Source organism: Alosa sapidissima, chromosome 24, assembly GCF_018492685.1.
Source record: "Alosa sapidissima isolate fAloSap1 chromosome 24, fAloSap1.pri, whole genome shotgun sequence".
In the NCBI taxonomy this organism is placed as follows: Eukaryota; Metazoa; Chordata; class Actinopteri; order Clupeiformes; family Clupeidae; genus Alosa; species Alosa sapidissima.
Window position 1 is genome coordinate 27,366,381 of NC_055980.1, and position 17,264 is coordinate 27,383,644.

A 17,264-nucleotide genomic window follows, 5' to 3' on the forward strand; every position below is an offset into this window, starting at 1 on the left:
CTCCCAAGCCATCCAATGGGGCCCCGGCAGAATAACGATGAGAGAGGCAGAGAGAAAGAGTGGAATTAATAAAGTTATCAGAGATAGAAGAAGGGGATGCTATTTATTTTCTATTTATTATTATAATAATAATAATAATAATAAAAACAACAACAACAACAACAATAATAGTTCCAGCTACCATCCCCTGCCCAGTGTTTGAGGATATGTGTATCTGTTGATGAAGTGGAGATGGATCTCAGGCAAAGTTTGTAGTTGATTTTCTAGTTGGTTTTCTAATGATAGTCTGTTAACAAGTTTTCCAATGAGTGATGTGAACATTGTTCCTAGATTTCCAGTTCATGAGGATTGTTTTCTTGGCGATAGTCAGCGCTGCCAGCAGTGTTTTATTGCAGGAGTTGCTTAAATTGACTGTGGATGTATCACCAAGTATGCATAAGGAGGGGCATGCTGGGATGTGACAGCCAAAGATGGAAGAGAGATTTTGTGACACTCACCCAGAAGTGGTTGATTGGAGTGCAATGCCAAACCGCATGGATGTATGTGTCTGGGTTATTTTGTGTGCAGTGAGAGCATAGATCCGAACCAAACCCCATTTTAGCCAATTTATGTGCAGTGAAGTGAAATCTGTGAAGAACCTTGTATTGTATTAGTTGTAGATTACTATTCTTTGTCATGAGGTAGATGTTTTTGCACATTTTGGTCCAGAAGTCGGCACCGGGAGTAATTGATCAGTCTGATTCCCATTTGTGATATGGCAGGCCAATTGTTTTTTCTGAACGAGATATAATTTTGTAAATTTGGGAGAGAATTTTTTTGGGAGAGGGAATATTAAGCAGCTCTGAGATTGGTGGGGGAATGTCAAGGTTAGCTGTCTGGATGTTAATTTTCCCTAGGATAGATGATTTAATTAGCATGTATTGTAAGAAGTGTTTACTCTCGATGCCGTGCTTCTGGACCAAACAGGAAAATGAGGCCAGATTATTATCTTGAAGAATGTGTTGAAGGTGAGTGATTCCCTTTCCCATCCATGTGTGAAAGTTAAGTGGTTTTTTATTGACGGTGAAATCTCGGTTATTCCAAATCGGGGTGCGAATTGATGGTGCTATAGGTGAATCAGTGACGTGGTAGAATCTCCACCAGGCTGTCAGAGTAGATGAAATAGTTGGTGCTGGAAGTGTGGGGCCTCTAGTCCTCCCAGTACTTTTGGTTTTTGGAGAGTGGTGAGTTTGATCCTTGGGGTCTTATCTTTCCAGTAGAACTTAGTGATTAATGAATCGAGAGACTTAAACCAGAGTGGGGTGGGCTGGGTTGGAATCCTAGAGAGTAAATAGTTTATTTTGGGCAGTATTGTCATTTTGATTACTGAGATTCTGCCCATGATGGATAATGGGAGGTTCTTCCAGTGTTGAAGGTCATCATCTATTGAAGTGAGTAGAGGGGAATAATTTAGGCTAAATAAGTCTGACAGCCTGGGGGAGACTTTTATCCCTAAGTAAGTGATATAGTTAGTGCAGAGTGGAATAGGTGAAGATTTGGCCGTCACATTCCAGCTGTTGGGATGTAATGGGAGAATTGCAGATTTATTCCAATTGATTGAGTATTTAGAAATTTTAGAGAATGTGTCAATGAGTTTGATGGTTTCTTTTACTGATGTTGAGGGGTCTTGAAGAAAGAGAAGAATGTTGTCGGCATAAAGGCTGATTTTATGGTGCATATATGGAGTCTGGACACCCTTGATGAGGGGGTTCTGACGGATAGCAGCTGCTAGTGGTTCAATGAAGATTGTAAATAGTGAGGGGGAGAGTGGGCACCCCTGTCTAGTTCCCCGGTGAAGAGTGAAACTTTGTGATGTTAGTCCATTGGTGATTACTGTGGCTGAAGGAGAGGTGTATAGAAGTTGAATCCAGTTAATGAACGACTCCCCGAAGCCAAACCTCCCTAAAGTGGAAAACGGGAAATTCCAGTTCACCCTATCAAATGCTTTTTCTGCGTCCAGAGTTGCTATGATGGTATTATCTTGAACATTTGTGGAGTGATAGTAAGTAAGTAAATTTAATTTATAGAGCACATTTAAAACAGTTTCCACTGACCAAAGTGCTGCACAGAGGATATGGCTAAAAAATAAAAAATAAAAGCAAATCAGAACAAGCAAAATATAAAAGGCAAGCACAGAGAGAAGCAAGACAAATACAGAAATACAATAGACAAATAGACAGCCCTAAACAAATAAATAGCAACAGTACAGAAGACACTTGAATATGAAGAAGAGAGGAGAGAGATGGACAGCTAGGAAGCAGGGAAGGCCAAGGAGTAAAGGTGGGTCTTTAGTCTTGATTTAAAAGTGGTGATGGAGGGAGACAGTCTAACATCTGGGGGCAGACAATTCCACAGACGTGGGGCTGCTACCGCAAAAGCTCTATCGCCTCTTTGCTTGAGGCGGGTGCGGGCCACAGAGAGAAGACCCTTGTCGGCAGATCTAAGGGACCTGGATGCTGAGAGGGGATGGAGGAGGTCTGAAATATATGAGGGAGCCAACCCATGCAGTGCCTTATAAACAATCAGAAGGACTTTGAAGTGGACCCTAAAGCTAATGGGGAGCCAGTGTAAGGAGGCCAGAACAGGGGTGATGTGTTGGTATTTCTTGGTGCCAGTAAGCATCCTAGCAGCTGCATTTTGTACCAATTGCAGACGAGAAAGTTGGGACTGGGGGAGACCAAGATAAAGGGAGTTGCAATAATCTAACCGGGATGTAACAAATGCATGAATTACTGTTTCTAAGTCCATGGAAGACAGAGAGGGTTTGAGATGGGAAATAATTCTCAATAATGATACATTATATTAAACAGTCTGCGGGTGTTGGTGGATGAAATTCTGCCTTTAATGAAGCCTGTTTGGTCTGGGTGGATAATGGATGTGGTGACCTCTGCTAATCTGTGTGCTAGCATTTTTGCGATTATCTTATTGTCCACATTGAGGAGAGAGATTGGCCGGTAGCTGGATGGCAATGTTGGGTCCTTATTGGGCTTGAGGAGCAGTGAAAATCGAGGCTGTGGTGGAACTAGTTGGAAGACGTCCTTTCTGTTTTGATTCACTAATCATTCTGGTGAAAAGCGGAACCACAGTAAGATGGTCCAGAATTGTTTGTAGAACTCCACAGGGAAGCCATCCGGACCTGGTGCTTTATTATGGGGCATCTGTTTCAGGGCATCAAACAGTTCTTGTTGAGTTATAGGTGATTCCAGGTTATTTATTTGGGTCTCATTGAGTTGTGGTAATTTGATGCTGTTTAGGAAAACTATCCAAATGGTTTAAGATTTTGAGCCTCTTTGCCTGAGATCCAATCCCACGGATGTTCCAGGTCAGGAATGTAAGTGGTAGCATGTTGTGATTGTGCAGTTATGAAAATGTTTGATAAGATGGGTATTGTGTGTGTGCAGGTGTCAGTTAGATAGGAGAGGGAGAAGGGGGGGTGGAGGAATAGGTATGTAATGTGGTGTGTGAATGAGATGTAAAGGGTAGGGGCTGAGAAGAATATAGAGCATAAGGAGGTAGGAATTTGGTTCTGGAGTGGTGACAGCATGAACATTTCCTGTTTAGCATTGAAAACATACAGATCATAATTTGACTTTAGCCTATAGACATAATAAACAAACACAGACAGGACACACAAGCAAACATGTATAGACAAAACACCATGAATGACAATAAGCATTGAGAGAGTAAGAGAGAATGGGTGGGTAGGGGGAGCAAAAGGAGTGAAACATAAGAAGAGAGAAGAGAGAGGTGATCCAAGCATCAGTAGGCAGTGGGTTAGAGAGAGTTGAGGGTGACAATGTTATAATCAAGATGAGTGTTGGCGTGAGGTATTATGTGCTATAGCCAGGTGGTGATATTGGGGTTGCGATACAGAGTTCCATTGACATACAGTTTATCGACTGACAGTGCTGCTCGTTTGCCCTCTTGCCTGAGTTGTTTCATTATGGGCAAGAGGGCTCTTCTTCTTTCCTGTATTACTTGTGGGAATTGGTCGTTTAGTCCGAATGAAGTGCCTTTCAGTTCTTTCCCTTTGCTTTTGATGAGTTCTTTGTGTTTGAAGTGTTCGAACTTGGCGATAATTGGAGGAGGTTTTTTATTGTCTTTGGAAGTGAGACGGTGTACACGGTGGAAGGTAATCTTGTCGACTGTTTCTGGCGGTAGTTTGAGAGATGACTGCAAGAATTCTTTAACTGCTTTCTCTGGGTCGTCGGGTGTATCTTTAGAAGTTGGCAGGGGAATTCCGGAAAAAATGAGGTTATCGCGCATGCTGCGGCACTGGAGGTCTAGGATTGTTTCTTTCATGATCCGATTTTCGTTGGTGAGTTGATTAACCTGGTCGGATAAGTTTGTGATATTTCCTTTGAGTTCACGGTTTTCTAATGCGAGTGTGTCGATCTGTGATTGGGAAAATTCGAGGCTGGCTTTTAAGTCCTTAATATCTGCGTGCAGATGTTCCAGTATTGCAAGTTTGCTGTTTATGGATTGTAATAAACTGACCTCGATGGAGGTAGAAGTAGCGCAAGCGGGAGGTGATTCTGGTTCAGTCTCTGTTGAGCCGTCACGGGTGCGTTGCCTGCTGGGTTCAGATGCCATAACGTCCAGAATGAAGAGGTTGCCATTGGAAAAGGTGGAGAATATACAGTAATCCGGTTTTTGAGGAGAGGTGTAGAGAGGTAGTAATTGTTTTTAGCAGAAGAGAAATAAAGTTTTGTATTCCTGTTTACAAGCGTCAGTGTTCAGTGCGCTGCCATTTTGGATCTCACCCAAAGTCTTGCCATGTTTAGTGCAACATCTGAAACAGAAACAGTGCCACCTCAGGACCAGACAACGGAAACCCTGACACGCACGCACGCACGTGCGCGCGTGGAGGACGAGGGTAGGACTGGACACACACACACACCCACACACACACACACACGCGGAGGACGAGGGTAGGACTGGACACACACACACACCCACACGCGGAGGACGAGGGTAGGACGAGGGTAGGACTGGACACACAAACACACTGGACACACACACACACACACTGGACAGACACACACACACACACACACTCACACACTGGACATACATACACACACACACATACACACTGGACACGTGCATACACACACTGGACATACACACACACACACTGGACATACATACACACACACACACACACACACACTGGACATACATATACACACACACACACTGGACATACACACACACACACGCACAAATGCACTCACATTAACACACACACACACACTTTACGGTGCAGGGGGAGGCTCACTGGCCTCCTTGCCACCCAAGCCCAGTTGGGACTCACAAAATACATTTCTTCTGCTGTCATGGCGCCCACACACAGAGACCCAAGGCAGACGTGGACGAGACTCGGGGCAGTTAAAGCCCTCGCTAGAGACTCAGGGGGCAGTTACAGCACATGCTAGAGACTCAGGGGGCAGTTAAAGCCCTCGCTAGAGACTCAGGGGGCAGTTACAGCTCAGGGGGCAGTTACAGCACTCGCTAGAGACTCAGGGGGCAGTTACAGCCCTCGCTAGAGACTCAGGGGGCAGTTACAGCACTCGCTAGAGACTCAGGGGGCAGTTACAGCACTCGTTTGATAATTAATCAGCAGCTAATCAGCAGCTCATCTAATCAGCAGCTAATGGAAAAGCTCCAGATGCAGAGTTTGGCATTTGCACAGAGAGACGAGTTTAGCAAAATGGATCAGTGTTTCCAGAATGCATTGAGTAATCATGTGAAATGATGTGGTGATCTCCAGAGGGGCGTTGGTGCCACCCCTGGGTCCTGGCGAGCCGGGTAGCGTGGAGGGGGCGCCGCACGCGCCCGTGAGCAGCAGCGATGACGTGACGCCCGAGTGTGAGATCGCCGGGAAGGACGCGCTGTCCGCTCTACAGCGCGCCTCCTCACGCCAGTGCCGCCAGGAGATCGCCAGCGTGGTGTGCCAGCATCAGGCAGGGAGACTCATGCCAGGCCCGCTGCCACAGAAGTGCCCACAGCATGGTAAACACACACACACACACACACACACACACACACACACACACACACCCATGCACACACACAAATGCAGGCACGTAGACACATATAGATGTGTGGTGTGCCAGCATCAGGCATGGAGACTCATGCCAGGCCCGCTGCCACAGAAGTGCCCACAGCATGGTAAACACACACACACACACACACACACACACACACACATGCGCAGAGTAGTGTGGTGAGTGTGTTGGGTAATGAAATGGGAAGATGCTGTTCCCCACTGTGGACACATCAGAGTAGTGATGACCATGAGAAACATGACGTGTGAGTGTGGTGTGTGTGTGTGTGTGTGTGTGGTGTGGATGTGTGTGTCTGTGATGTGTGTGTCTGTGATGTGTGTGTCTGTGATGTGTGTGTGTGTGTGTGTGTGTGTGTGTGTGGTCTGTGATGTGTGTGTGTGTGTGGTGTGTGTGTGTTTGTGTGGTGTGTGTGTGTGTGTGTGTGTGTGGTCTGTGATGTGTGTGTGTGTGTGTGTGTGTGTGTGTGTGGTCTGTGATGTGTGTGTGTGTGTGTGTGTGGTCTGTGATGTGTGTGTGTGTGTGTGTGTGTGGTGTGTGTGTGTGTGTGGTGTGTGTGTGTGATTACTCCATCTAATGTTCTTCACACCTCTCCATCTCATTTGTGTTCTCTCCCTCTAATGTCCCCTCCCCCTCTGTTTCCCTTCCTTTTCTCTCTTCCTCCACCCCCTCTCTCTCTCTCTCTCTCTCTCTCTCTCCCTCCCTCTCCCTCCCTCCCTCTCTCTCTCTCTCTCCCTCTCCCTCCCTCTCTCTCTCCCTCTCCCTCCCTCTCTCTCTCCCTCTCTCTCTCTCTCTCTCTCTCTCTCTCCCTCTCTCTCTCTCTCTCCCCCTCCCTCCCTCTCTCTCTCTCTCCCCCTCCCTCTATCTCTCTCTCCCTCTCTCTCTCTCCCTCCCTCCCTCCCTCTCTCTCTCTCCCCCCCTCCCTCTATCTCTCTCCCTCTCTCCTTCCCTCTCTCTCTCTCTCTCTCTCTCTCTCTCTCTCTCCCTCTCTCTCTCTCTCTATCCCTCTCTCCTCCCCAGTCTTGTCCAGTCCTCTCCAGCAGGCTGCAGCTGATGTGGTGGGCGGTGACCTGTCCAAGGTGGAGAATCCCGTGCGTGTGGCGTTCGTGCTAGTGGTCCATGGCCGAGCTGTCCGCCAGCTCACACGCCTCATCAAAGCCATCTACCACCGAGACCACTTCTACTACATCCACGTGGACAAGGTGTGTGTGTGTGTGTGTGTGTGTGTGTGTGTGAGACACGCATGTCAGTATTTGAATTTACCCTAGGGATCAATAAAGTATCTATCTATCTAATTAAACTGTTATCTTGTGGTATCCTGAATGTTGAGAGTGACAGGAAGTTAGGCGAGGTGTCACAGGAAGTGAGGTCAAATGACTGACCCTGAAGTACTGAGCTTACGGGCCTGACTAGACTGACCCCTGCTAGAGCTAGTGAGTGGAGCTGAGCGGTGCGAATGTCCCGCTCTCCGCTCAGGTGGCTGTTCACTCAGCCGCTCCTCCGCTCAAAATCACGTCAGACGGCCCCAGCCATGGCGTAACTGGCTGGGGCACCTGCACGATGGGCTCGATTCCCGCCCCGTGGTCCTTTCCGGATCCCACCCCGACTCTCTCTTCCACTCACTTCCTGTCATCTCTAATCTGCCCCCCCCCAGCGGTCGCTATAGTAATGACCCAGCGGTCGCTATAGTAATGACCCAGCGGTCGCTATAGTAATGACCCAGCGGTCGCTATAGTAATGACCCTGCCTCTCTAATCTGCCCCCTCCAGCGGTCCAACTACCTGCACAGGGAGGTGCTGGCGATGGCGGCGCAGTACCCCAACGTGCGGGCGACGCCCTGGCGCATGGTCACCATCTGGGGCGGAGCCAGCCTGCTGACCGCCTACCTGCAGAGCATGGCCGACCTGCTGGACATGAGCGACTGGACCTGGGACTACTACATCAACCTCAGCGCTACCGACTTCCCCACCAGGTGTGTGTGTGTGTGTGTGTGTGACCTGGGACTACTACATCAACCTCAGCGCCACCGACTTCCCCACCAGGTGTGTGTGTGTGTGTGTGTGTGTGTGTGTGTGTGTGTGTGTGTGTGTGTGTGTGTGTGTGTGACCTGGGACTACTACATCAACCTCAGCGCCACCGACTTCCCCACCAGGTGTGTGTGTGTGTGTGTGTGTGTGTGTGTGTGTGTGTGACCTGGGACTACTACATCAACCTCAGCGCCACCGACTTCCCCACCAGGTGTGTGTGTGTGTGTGTGACCTGGGACTACTACATCAACCTCAGCGCTACCGACTTCCCCACCAGGTGTGTGTGTGTGTGTGTGACCTGGGACTACTACATCAACCTCAGCGCTACCGACTTCCTCTCCAGGTGTGTGTGTGTGTGTGTGTGTGTGTGACCTGGGACTACTACATCAACCTCAGCGCTACCGACTTCCCCACCAGGTGTGTGTGTGTGTGTGTGACCTGGGACTACTACATCAACCTCAGCGCTACCGACTTCCCCACCAGGTGTGTGTGTGTGGACTACTACATCAACCTCAGCGCTACCGACTTCCCCACCTGGTGTGTGTGTGTGTGTGTGTCAGGGTTCGTACGGGTGCTTGAAATCTTTGAAAATGCTTGAATTTTAATGTTGTGTTTTCAAGGTTTGAAAAGTGCTTCAATTTTGGATAAAGCGATTGAAAATTCCTGAAATTCTAACTAACTTTCTAAACGGTTATCTGACGGAATAGTTAGCTTATTAGATGCAGAAATGAAATAAGTCGGAGAGTTTAAAATGAAACCTGCTCAGCATGGTCCTTGTCGTGCCTCTGCGTGTGTGACCGGTCTTTGCCAGTCTCATGCGTGGCCCTGCCACACTGAAGACCGTGGGCTATGCAGAGCGTTGCTTAGAAAACAGCTATCTTGGACTGCTGGACAGAAATTGTGTCATAGTGTCATATAAGTAGGCTGTGTCATAAGCCTACCGATATATTGCTAGGTCGACGTTGATGTCAAAACGAAAGTAGAGTTGAATCTGCTATCGCGGAGTGTGTCCTAAACTATTAAACGAATGCAACGCAGTGTCTGACCTGAGCAAAATGCTGCAACAAAGTTACCGCTTGGAAAGCTAGCAGAGGTTGAGCAGATAGTGGTGGGGAGGTGAGAAAGCTAAACTCAATAAAGACGCTAACGAGATGCTAACGTGTAGCAGTCAACATAATCATATGATGAACATAAATCTGTGCATTGGTACAGAAAATAAGTCCAGAGATTGTGGTCAACGTAGCAGATATTCAAAAAGTTGTGTGTGCAACATTTGCATGTGCTTTCTTAGTTGTGCCACATCTGCATGTGCAACATCTGGAGCCTTTGTGTGGCTATTACCATGGTTCCATGTGGCCATGTAATGCATTCAGAGCAGCCCAAAGAGGTGGGAGGGGGGCATGGGATGCCCGTTGGGCGCGGATAGAAGGGGGCATGGGATCCCCGATAGAAGGGGGCATGGGATGCCCGATGCCCGTTGGGCGCGGATAGAAGCCGTTGGGCGCGGATAGAAGGGGGCATGGGATGCCCGATGCCCGTTGGGCACGGATAGAAGGGGGCATGGGATGCCCGTTGGGCACGGATAGAAGGGGCCCGTTGGGCGCGGATAGAAGGGGGCACGGATAGAAGGGGGCATGGGATCCCCGTTGGGCACGGATAGAAGGGGGCATGGGATGCCCGTTGGGCGCGGATAGAAGGGGGCATGGGATGCCCGTTGGGCACGGATAGAAGGGGGCATGGGATGCCCGTTGGGCATGGATAGAAGGGGGCATGGGATGAGTAAAGGAGAGAAAAACTCACTTGTCTGGTTAAAAAGTGTCATAGCTTAGTCTAGGGTGCAATTGTTTTGGTTTGAATATTATTTACATGGTCACATAAGTTAACAATAGTTTGAGCTAGTAGTTAAGCTCTAGTTTAACTTAAAAAGAGCACTGATCAAATGTTACAGGAGAGGAAGGGTGGACATAGCAGTGGGTAATTTCTCAATCTATACATCCGGTTTTTTCAATTGGTATTTTTAGAATGTTATGGTAGACTATTCTGCAACGTTTACATCCAGTAAGCGATGGCTCAAGAGAGGATTATTGTGCAATTCAAGTCAGTGTTCTCTGTAATCAGGTTTCACTTCACTTAACTGAGATCAGCCTCCTTTGCACTCCCTTTCTCTGTCAGATATTTAACCATTTAGCATACCATTTCCAGGTATTTAACCATTTAGCATACCATTTCCCAGGTATTTAACCATTTAGCATACCATTTCCAGGTATTTAACCATTTAGCATACCATTTCCCAGGTATTTAACCATTTAGCATACCATTTCCCAGTTTGTAATAAGTGATTATTATTTGGCACAGCAATGAGTGATGGCCAACTACTGTAGCCTAACCTATTATTTTGTGCTGAATAAAGTGCTTGAAAAGTTTGAAAATTGACCTTGAAAGTGTTGGAATTTGACCTTGGAATAGGTGTACGAACCCAGGTGTGTGTGTGTATGACCTGGGACTACTACATCAACCTCAGCGCTACCGACTTCCTCTCCAGGTGTGTGTGTGTGTGTGTGTGTGTGTGACCTGGGACTACTACATCAACCTCAGCGCTACCGACTTCCCCACCAGGTGTGTGTGTGTGTGTGTGACCTGGGACTACTACATCAACCTCAGCGCTACCGACTTCCCCACCAGGTGTGTGTGTGTGTGTGTGTGACCTGGGACTACTACATCAACCTCAGCGCTACCGACTTCCCCACCAGGTGTGTGTGTGTGTGTGTGTGACCTGGGACTACTACATCAACCTCAGCGCTACCGACTTCCCCACCAGGTGTGTGTGTGTGTGTGTGTGACCTGGGACTACTACATCAACCTCAGCGCTACCGACTTCCCCACCAGGTGTGTGTGTGTGTGTGTGTGTGTGTGTGTGACCTGGGACTACTACATCAACCTCAGCGCTACCGACTTCCCCACCAGGTGTGTGTGTGTGTGTGTGTGACCTGGGACTACTACATCAACCTCAGCGCTACCGACTTCCCCACCAGGTGTGTGTGTGTGTGTGAGTGACCTGGGACTACTACATCAACCTCAGCGCTACCGACTTCCCCACCAGGTGTGTGTGTGTGTGTGTGTGTGTGTGTGTGACCTGGGACTACTACATCAACCTCAGCGCTACCGACTTCCCCACCAGGTGTGTGTGTGTGTGTGTGTGAGACCTGGGACTACTACATCAACCTCAGCGCTACCGACTTCCCCACCAGGTGTGTGTGTGTGGACTACTACATCAACCTCAGCGTTACCACTTCCCCACCAGGTGTGTGTGTGTGTGTGTGTGTGACCTGGGACTACTACATCAACCTCAGCGCTACCGACTTCCCCACCTGGTGTGTGTGTGTGTGTGTGTCAGGGTTCGTACGGGTGCTTGAAATCTTTGAAAATGCTTGAATTTTAATGTTGTGTTTTCAAGGTTTGAAAAGTGCTTCAATTTTGGATAAAGCGATTGAAAATTCCTGAAATTCTAACTAACTTTCTAAACGGTTATCTGACGGAATAGTTAGCTTATTAGATGCAGAAATGAAATAAGTCGGAGAGTTTAAAATGAAACCTGCTCAGCATGGTCCTTGTCGTGCCTCTGCGTGTGTGACCGGTCTTTGCCAGTCTCATGCGTGGCCCTGCCACACTGAAGACCGTGGGCTATGCAGAGCGTTGCTTAGAAAACAGCTATCTTGGACTGCTGGACAGAAATTGTGTCATAGTGTCATATAAGTAGGCTGTGTCATAAGCCTACCGATATATTGCTAGGTCGACGTTGATGTCAAAACGAAAGTAGAGTTGAATCTGCTATCGCGGAGTGTGTCCTAAACTATTAAACGAATGCAACGCAGTGTCTGACCTGAGCAAAATGCTGCAACAAAGTTACCGCTTGGAAAGCTAGCAGAGGTTGAGCAGATAGTGGTGGGGAGGTGAGAAAGCTAAACTCAATAAAGACGCTAACGAGATGCTAACGTGTAGCAGTCAACATAATCATATGATGAACATAAATCTGTGCATTGGTACAGAAAATAAGTCCAGAGATTGTGGTCAACGTAGCAGATATTCAAAAAGTTGTGTGTGCAACATTTGCATGTGCTTTCTTAGTTGTGCCACATCTGCATGTGCAACATCTGGAGCCTTTGTGTGGCTATTACCATGGTTCCATGTGGCCATGTAATGCATTCAGAGCAGCCCAAAGAGGTGGGAGGGGGGCATGGGATGCCCGTTGGGCGCGGATAGAAGGGGGCATGGGATCCCCGATAGAAGGGGGCATGGGATGCCCGATGCCCGTTGGGCGCGGATAGAAGCCGTTGGGCGCGGATAGAAGGGGGCATGGGATGCCCGATGCCCGTTGGGCACGGATAGAAGGGGGCATGGGATGCCCGTTGGGCACGGATAGAAGGGGCCCGTTGGGCGCGGATAGAAGGGGGCACGGATAGAAGGGGGCATGGGATCCCCGTTGGGCACGGATAGAAGGGGGCATGGGATGCCCGTTGGGCGCGGATAGAAGGGGGCATGGGATGCCCGTTGGGCACGGATAGAAGGGGGCATGGGATGCCCGTTGGGCATGGATAGAAGGGGGCATGGGATGAGTAAAGGAGAGAAAAACTCACTTGTCTGGTTAAAAAGTGTCATAGCTTAGTCTAGGGTGCAATTGTTTTGGTTTGAATATTATTTACATGGTCACATAAGTTAACAATAGTTTGAGCTAGTAGTTAAGCTCTAGTTTAACTTAAAAAGAGCACTGATCAAATGTTACAGGAGAGGAAGGGTGGACATAGCAGTGGGTAATTTCTCAATCTATACATCCGGTTTTTTCAATTGGTATTTTTAGAATGTTATGGTAGACTATTCTGCAACGTTTACATCCAGTAAGCGATGGCTCAAGAGAGGATTATTGTGCAATTCAAGTCAGTGTTCTCTGTAATCAGGTTTCACTTCACTTAACTGAGATCAGCCTCCTTTGCACTCCCTTTCTCTGTCAGATATTTAACCATTTAGCATACCATTTCCAGGTATTTAACCATTTAGCATACCATTTCCCAGGTATTTAACCATTTAGCATACCATTTCCAGGTATTTAACCATTTAGCATACCATTTCCCAGGTATTTAACCATTTAGCATACCATTTCCCAGTTTGTAATAAGTGATTATTATTTGGCACAGCAATGAGTGATGGCCAACTACTGTAGCCTAACCTATTATTTTGTGCTGAATAAAGTGCTTGAAAAGTTTGAAAATTGACCTTGAAAGTGTTGGAATTTGACCTTGGAATAGGTGTACGAACCCAGGTGTGTGTGTGTATGACCTGGGACTACTACATCAACCTCAGCGCTACCGACTTCCTCTCCAGGTGTGTGTGTGTGTGTGTGTGTGTGTGTGACCTGGGACTACTACATCAACCTCAGCGCCACCGACTTCCCCACCAGGTGTGTGTGTGTGTGAGACCTGGGACTACTACATCAACCTCAGCGCTACCGACTTCCCCACCAGGTGTGTGTGTGTGTGTGTGTGTGTGTGTGTGTGAGACCTGGGACTACTACATCAACCTCAGCGCCACCGACTTCCCCACCAGGTGTGTGTGTGTGTGAGACCTGGGACTACTACATCAACCTCAGCGCTACCGACTTCCCCACCAGGTGTGTGTGTGTGTGTGTGTGTGTGTGTGTGGACTACTACATCAACCTCAGCGCTACCGACTTCCCCACCAGGTGTGTGTGTGTGTGTGACCTGGGACTACTACATCAACCTCAGCGCTACCGACTTCCCCACCAGGTGTGTGTGTGTGTGTGTGAGACCTGGGACTACTACATCAACCTCAGCGCTACCGACTTCCCCACCAGGTGTGTGTGTGTGTGTGTGTGTGTGTGTGTGGACTACTACATCAACCTCAGCGCTACCGACTTCCCCACCAGGTGTGTGTGTGTGTGTGTGTGACCTGGGACTACTACATCAACCTCAGCGCTACCACTTCCCCACCAGGTGTGTGTGTGTGTGTGTGAGACCTGGGACTACTACATCAACCTCAGCGCCACCGACTTCCCCACCAGGTGTGTGTGTGTGTGTGTGTGTGTGTGAGACCTGGGACTACTACATCAACCTCAGCGCTACCGACTTCCCCACCAGGTGTGTGTGTGTGGACTACTACATCAACCTCAGCGTTACCACTTCCCCACCAGGTGTGTGTGTGTGTGTGTGTGTGTGACCTGGGACTACTACATCAACCTTAGCGCTACTGACTTCCCCTCCAGGTGCGTGTGTGTGTGTGCGTGTGCGTGCGTGCGTGCGTGCGTGCTTGTTTGTTTGTTTGTTTGTTTGTTTGTTTGTGTGTGTGTGTGTGTGTGTGTGTGTGTGAGTAGGTGTGTTTATGTTTACCAGTTGGCAGTGTAGTCTCCCACTGATCCCCCCTCTCTCTCCATCTCAGGACTAATGACGAGTTGGTGGCGTTCCTCTCTAAGCACAGAGACAAAAACTTTCTCAAGTCTCATGGGCGAGAAAATGCAAGGTAGCACACACACCTTTGCCAACACAACACCTTTGTAATGAGACTGACATGCCGGAACTTGAACCACATTCTGCTTTATCTCTTTATCTCTTCACACACACACACACACAAACAATTACTGGCACTCTAATGCTAAGATCTAGTTCTCTTGTTGGTAAACTTGTTTCTCAGAAGTGTGATAGCCATCTAGAGTTCTCATAGAAATGCTAGCTCCGCGACCTTTACACACCAACCGCAAACACACACATATGCTTGCACACACACACACGCATATGCTTGCACACACACACACGCATATGCTTGCACACACACACACGCATATGCTTGCACACACACACACACACGCATATGCTTGCACACACACACACACGCATATGCTTGCACACACACACACACGCCCACACGGAAAGAGAGATGGGGTTACAGCAATAGACATGTCATTTGTCTTCCTTCAATTGTAAATATAAGGGCCAACATTGCATTAACACCACACCGCTAAACTGAGAACAAATTCACACACACACACATGTACCACGTGTGTGTGTGGGTTTATTAAGAAGCAGGGTCTGGACAGGCTGTTCCATGAGTGTGATAACCACATGTGTGTGTGTGTGTGTGTGTGTGTGTGTGTGTGTAGGTTTATTAAGAAGCAGGGTCTGGACAGGCTGTTCCATGAGTGTGATAACCACATGTGTGTGTGTGTGTGTGTGTGTGTAGGTTTATTAAGAAGCAGGGTCTGGACAGGCTGTTCCATGAGTGTGATAACCACATGTGTGTGTGTGTGTGTGTGTGTGTAGGTTTATTAAGAAGCAGGGTCTGGACCGGCTGTTCCATGAGTGTGATAACCACACATGTGTGTGTGTGTGTGTGTGTGTAGGTTTATTAAGAAGCAGGGTCTGGACAGGCTGTTCCATGAGTGTGATAACCACGTGTGTGTGTGTGTGTGTGTGTGTGTAGGTTTATTAAGAAGCAGGGTCTGGACAGGCTGTTCCATGAGTGTGATAACCACATGTGTGTGTGTGTGTGTGTGTGTGTGTGTGTGTGTGTGTGTGTGTAGGTTTATTAAGAAGCAGGGTCTGGACAGGCTGTTCCATGAGTGTGATAACCACATGTGTGTGTGTGTGTGTGTGTAGGTTTATTAAGAAGCAGGGTCTGGACCGGCTGTTCCATGAGTGTGATAACCACATGTGTGTGTGTGTGTAGGTTTATTAAGAAGCAGGGTCTGGACAGGCTGTTCCATGAGTGTGATAACCACGTGTGTGTGTGTGTGTGTGTGTAGGTTTATTAAGAAGCAGTGTCTGGACAGGCTGTTCCATGAGTGTGATAACCACATGTGTGTGTGTGTGTGTGTGTGTGTGTGTGTGTGTGTGTATGTGTGTAGGTTTATTAAGAAGCAGGGTCTGGACAGGCTGTTCCATGAGTGTGATAACCACATGTGTGTGTGTGTGTGTGTGTGTGTGTGTGTAGGTTTATTAAGAAGCAGGGTCTGGACAGGCTGTTCCATGAGTGTGATAACCACATGTGTGTGTGTGTGTGTGTGTGTGTGTGTGTGTGTAGGTTTATTAAGAAGCAGGGTCTGGACAGGCTGTTCCATGAGTGTGATAACCACATGTGTGTGTGTGTGTGTGTGTGTGTGTGTAGGTTTATTAAGAAGCAGGGTCTGGACAGGCTGTTCCATGAGTGTGATAACCACATGTGTGTGTGTGTGTGTGTGTGTGTGTGTGTAGGTTTATTAAGAAGCAGGGTCTGGACAGGCTGTTCCATGAGTGTGATAACCACATGTGTGTGTGTGTGTGTGTGTGTGTAGGTTTATTAAGAAGCAGGGTCTGGACAGGCTGTTCCATGAGTGTGATAACCACATGTGTGTGTGTGTGTGTGTGTGTGTGTGTGTGTGTGTGTGTGTGTGTGTGTGTGTGTGTGTGTGTAGGTTTATTAAGAAGCAGGGTCTGGACCGGCTGTTCCATGAGTGTGATGACCACATGTGGCGGCTGGGAGAGCGTGGTATCCCAGAAGGCCTTGAGGTGTCCGGAGGCTCTGATTGGTTTGCGCTCACACACCCCTTCGTGGAGTACGTGGTGAAGTCACAGGACGCGTTGGTGGTGGGACTCAAGAAGTTCTACACCTACGCACTGCTGCCTGCAGAGGTAACACACACACACACACACACTCCTGCTTGCTGAAGCAACACCCACACACACACACACCCAAATGCCTGCATAATGGGCTCACACACAGGTATAACACACACACACACCTACACACTGCTGCCTGCAGAGGTTACACACACACACACACACACACACACACACAAAGGCCTGCATAATGGGCTCGCACACAGGTATGTGTAACACACACACATACCTACACACTGCCTGCAGAGGTTACACACACACACACACACACACACACACCTACACACTCCTGCTTGCGGAAGCAACACACACACACACACACACAAAGGCCTGCATAATGGGCTCACAGACAGGTACAGTGATGGCCAAAAGTATTGGCACCCATGCTAAAGTTGACTGAAAAGAGGAATATAAAATCATCTTTTGGAAATTGATCTTAATGCCTTAAGTGAAAAATGAGGAAATATCTA

General features: G+C 48.1%; 2 protein-coding genes across 3 annotated transcripts in view; one reads left to right on the forward strand and one right to left on the reverse strand.

The window, feature by feature from the left end:
- The window catches only part of LOC121700216, a 1,725,899-nt gene that overhangs the window by 1,469,682 nt on the left and 238,953 nt on the right, over nucleotides 1-17,264 (reverse strand).
- Nucleotides 1-17,264, forward strand: part of xylt2 (xylosyltransferase II) — a 38,864-nt gene that overhangs the window by 12,280 nt on the left and 9,320 nt on the right. For both annotated transcript variants that reach the window (XR_006027136.1, XM_042083047.1), the window contains exons 3-7: nucleotides 5,813-6,054; nucleotides 7,128-7,309; nucleotides 7,877-8,079; nucleotides 14,582-14,662; nucleotides 16,590-16,806. Coding sequence is in view for 1 of the 2 variants with exons in the window: in XM_042083047.1 (XP_041938981.1) it covers nucleotides 5,813-6,054; nucleotides 7,128-7,309; nucleotides 7,877-8,079; nucleotides 14,582-14,662; nucleotides 16,590-16,806 (925 nt within the window). In the remaining variant the exon portion in view is untranslated. The remainder of the gene's footprint in view (nucleotides 1-5,812; nucleotides 6,055-7,127; nucleotides 7,310-7,876; nucleotides 8,080-14,581; nucleotides 14,663-16,589; nucleotides 16,807-17,264) is intronic.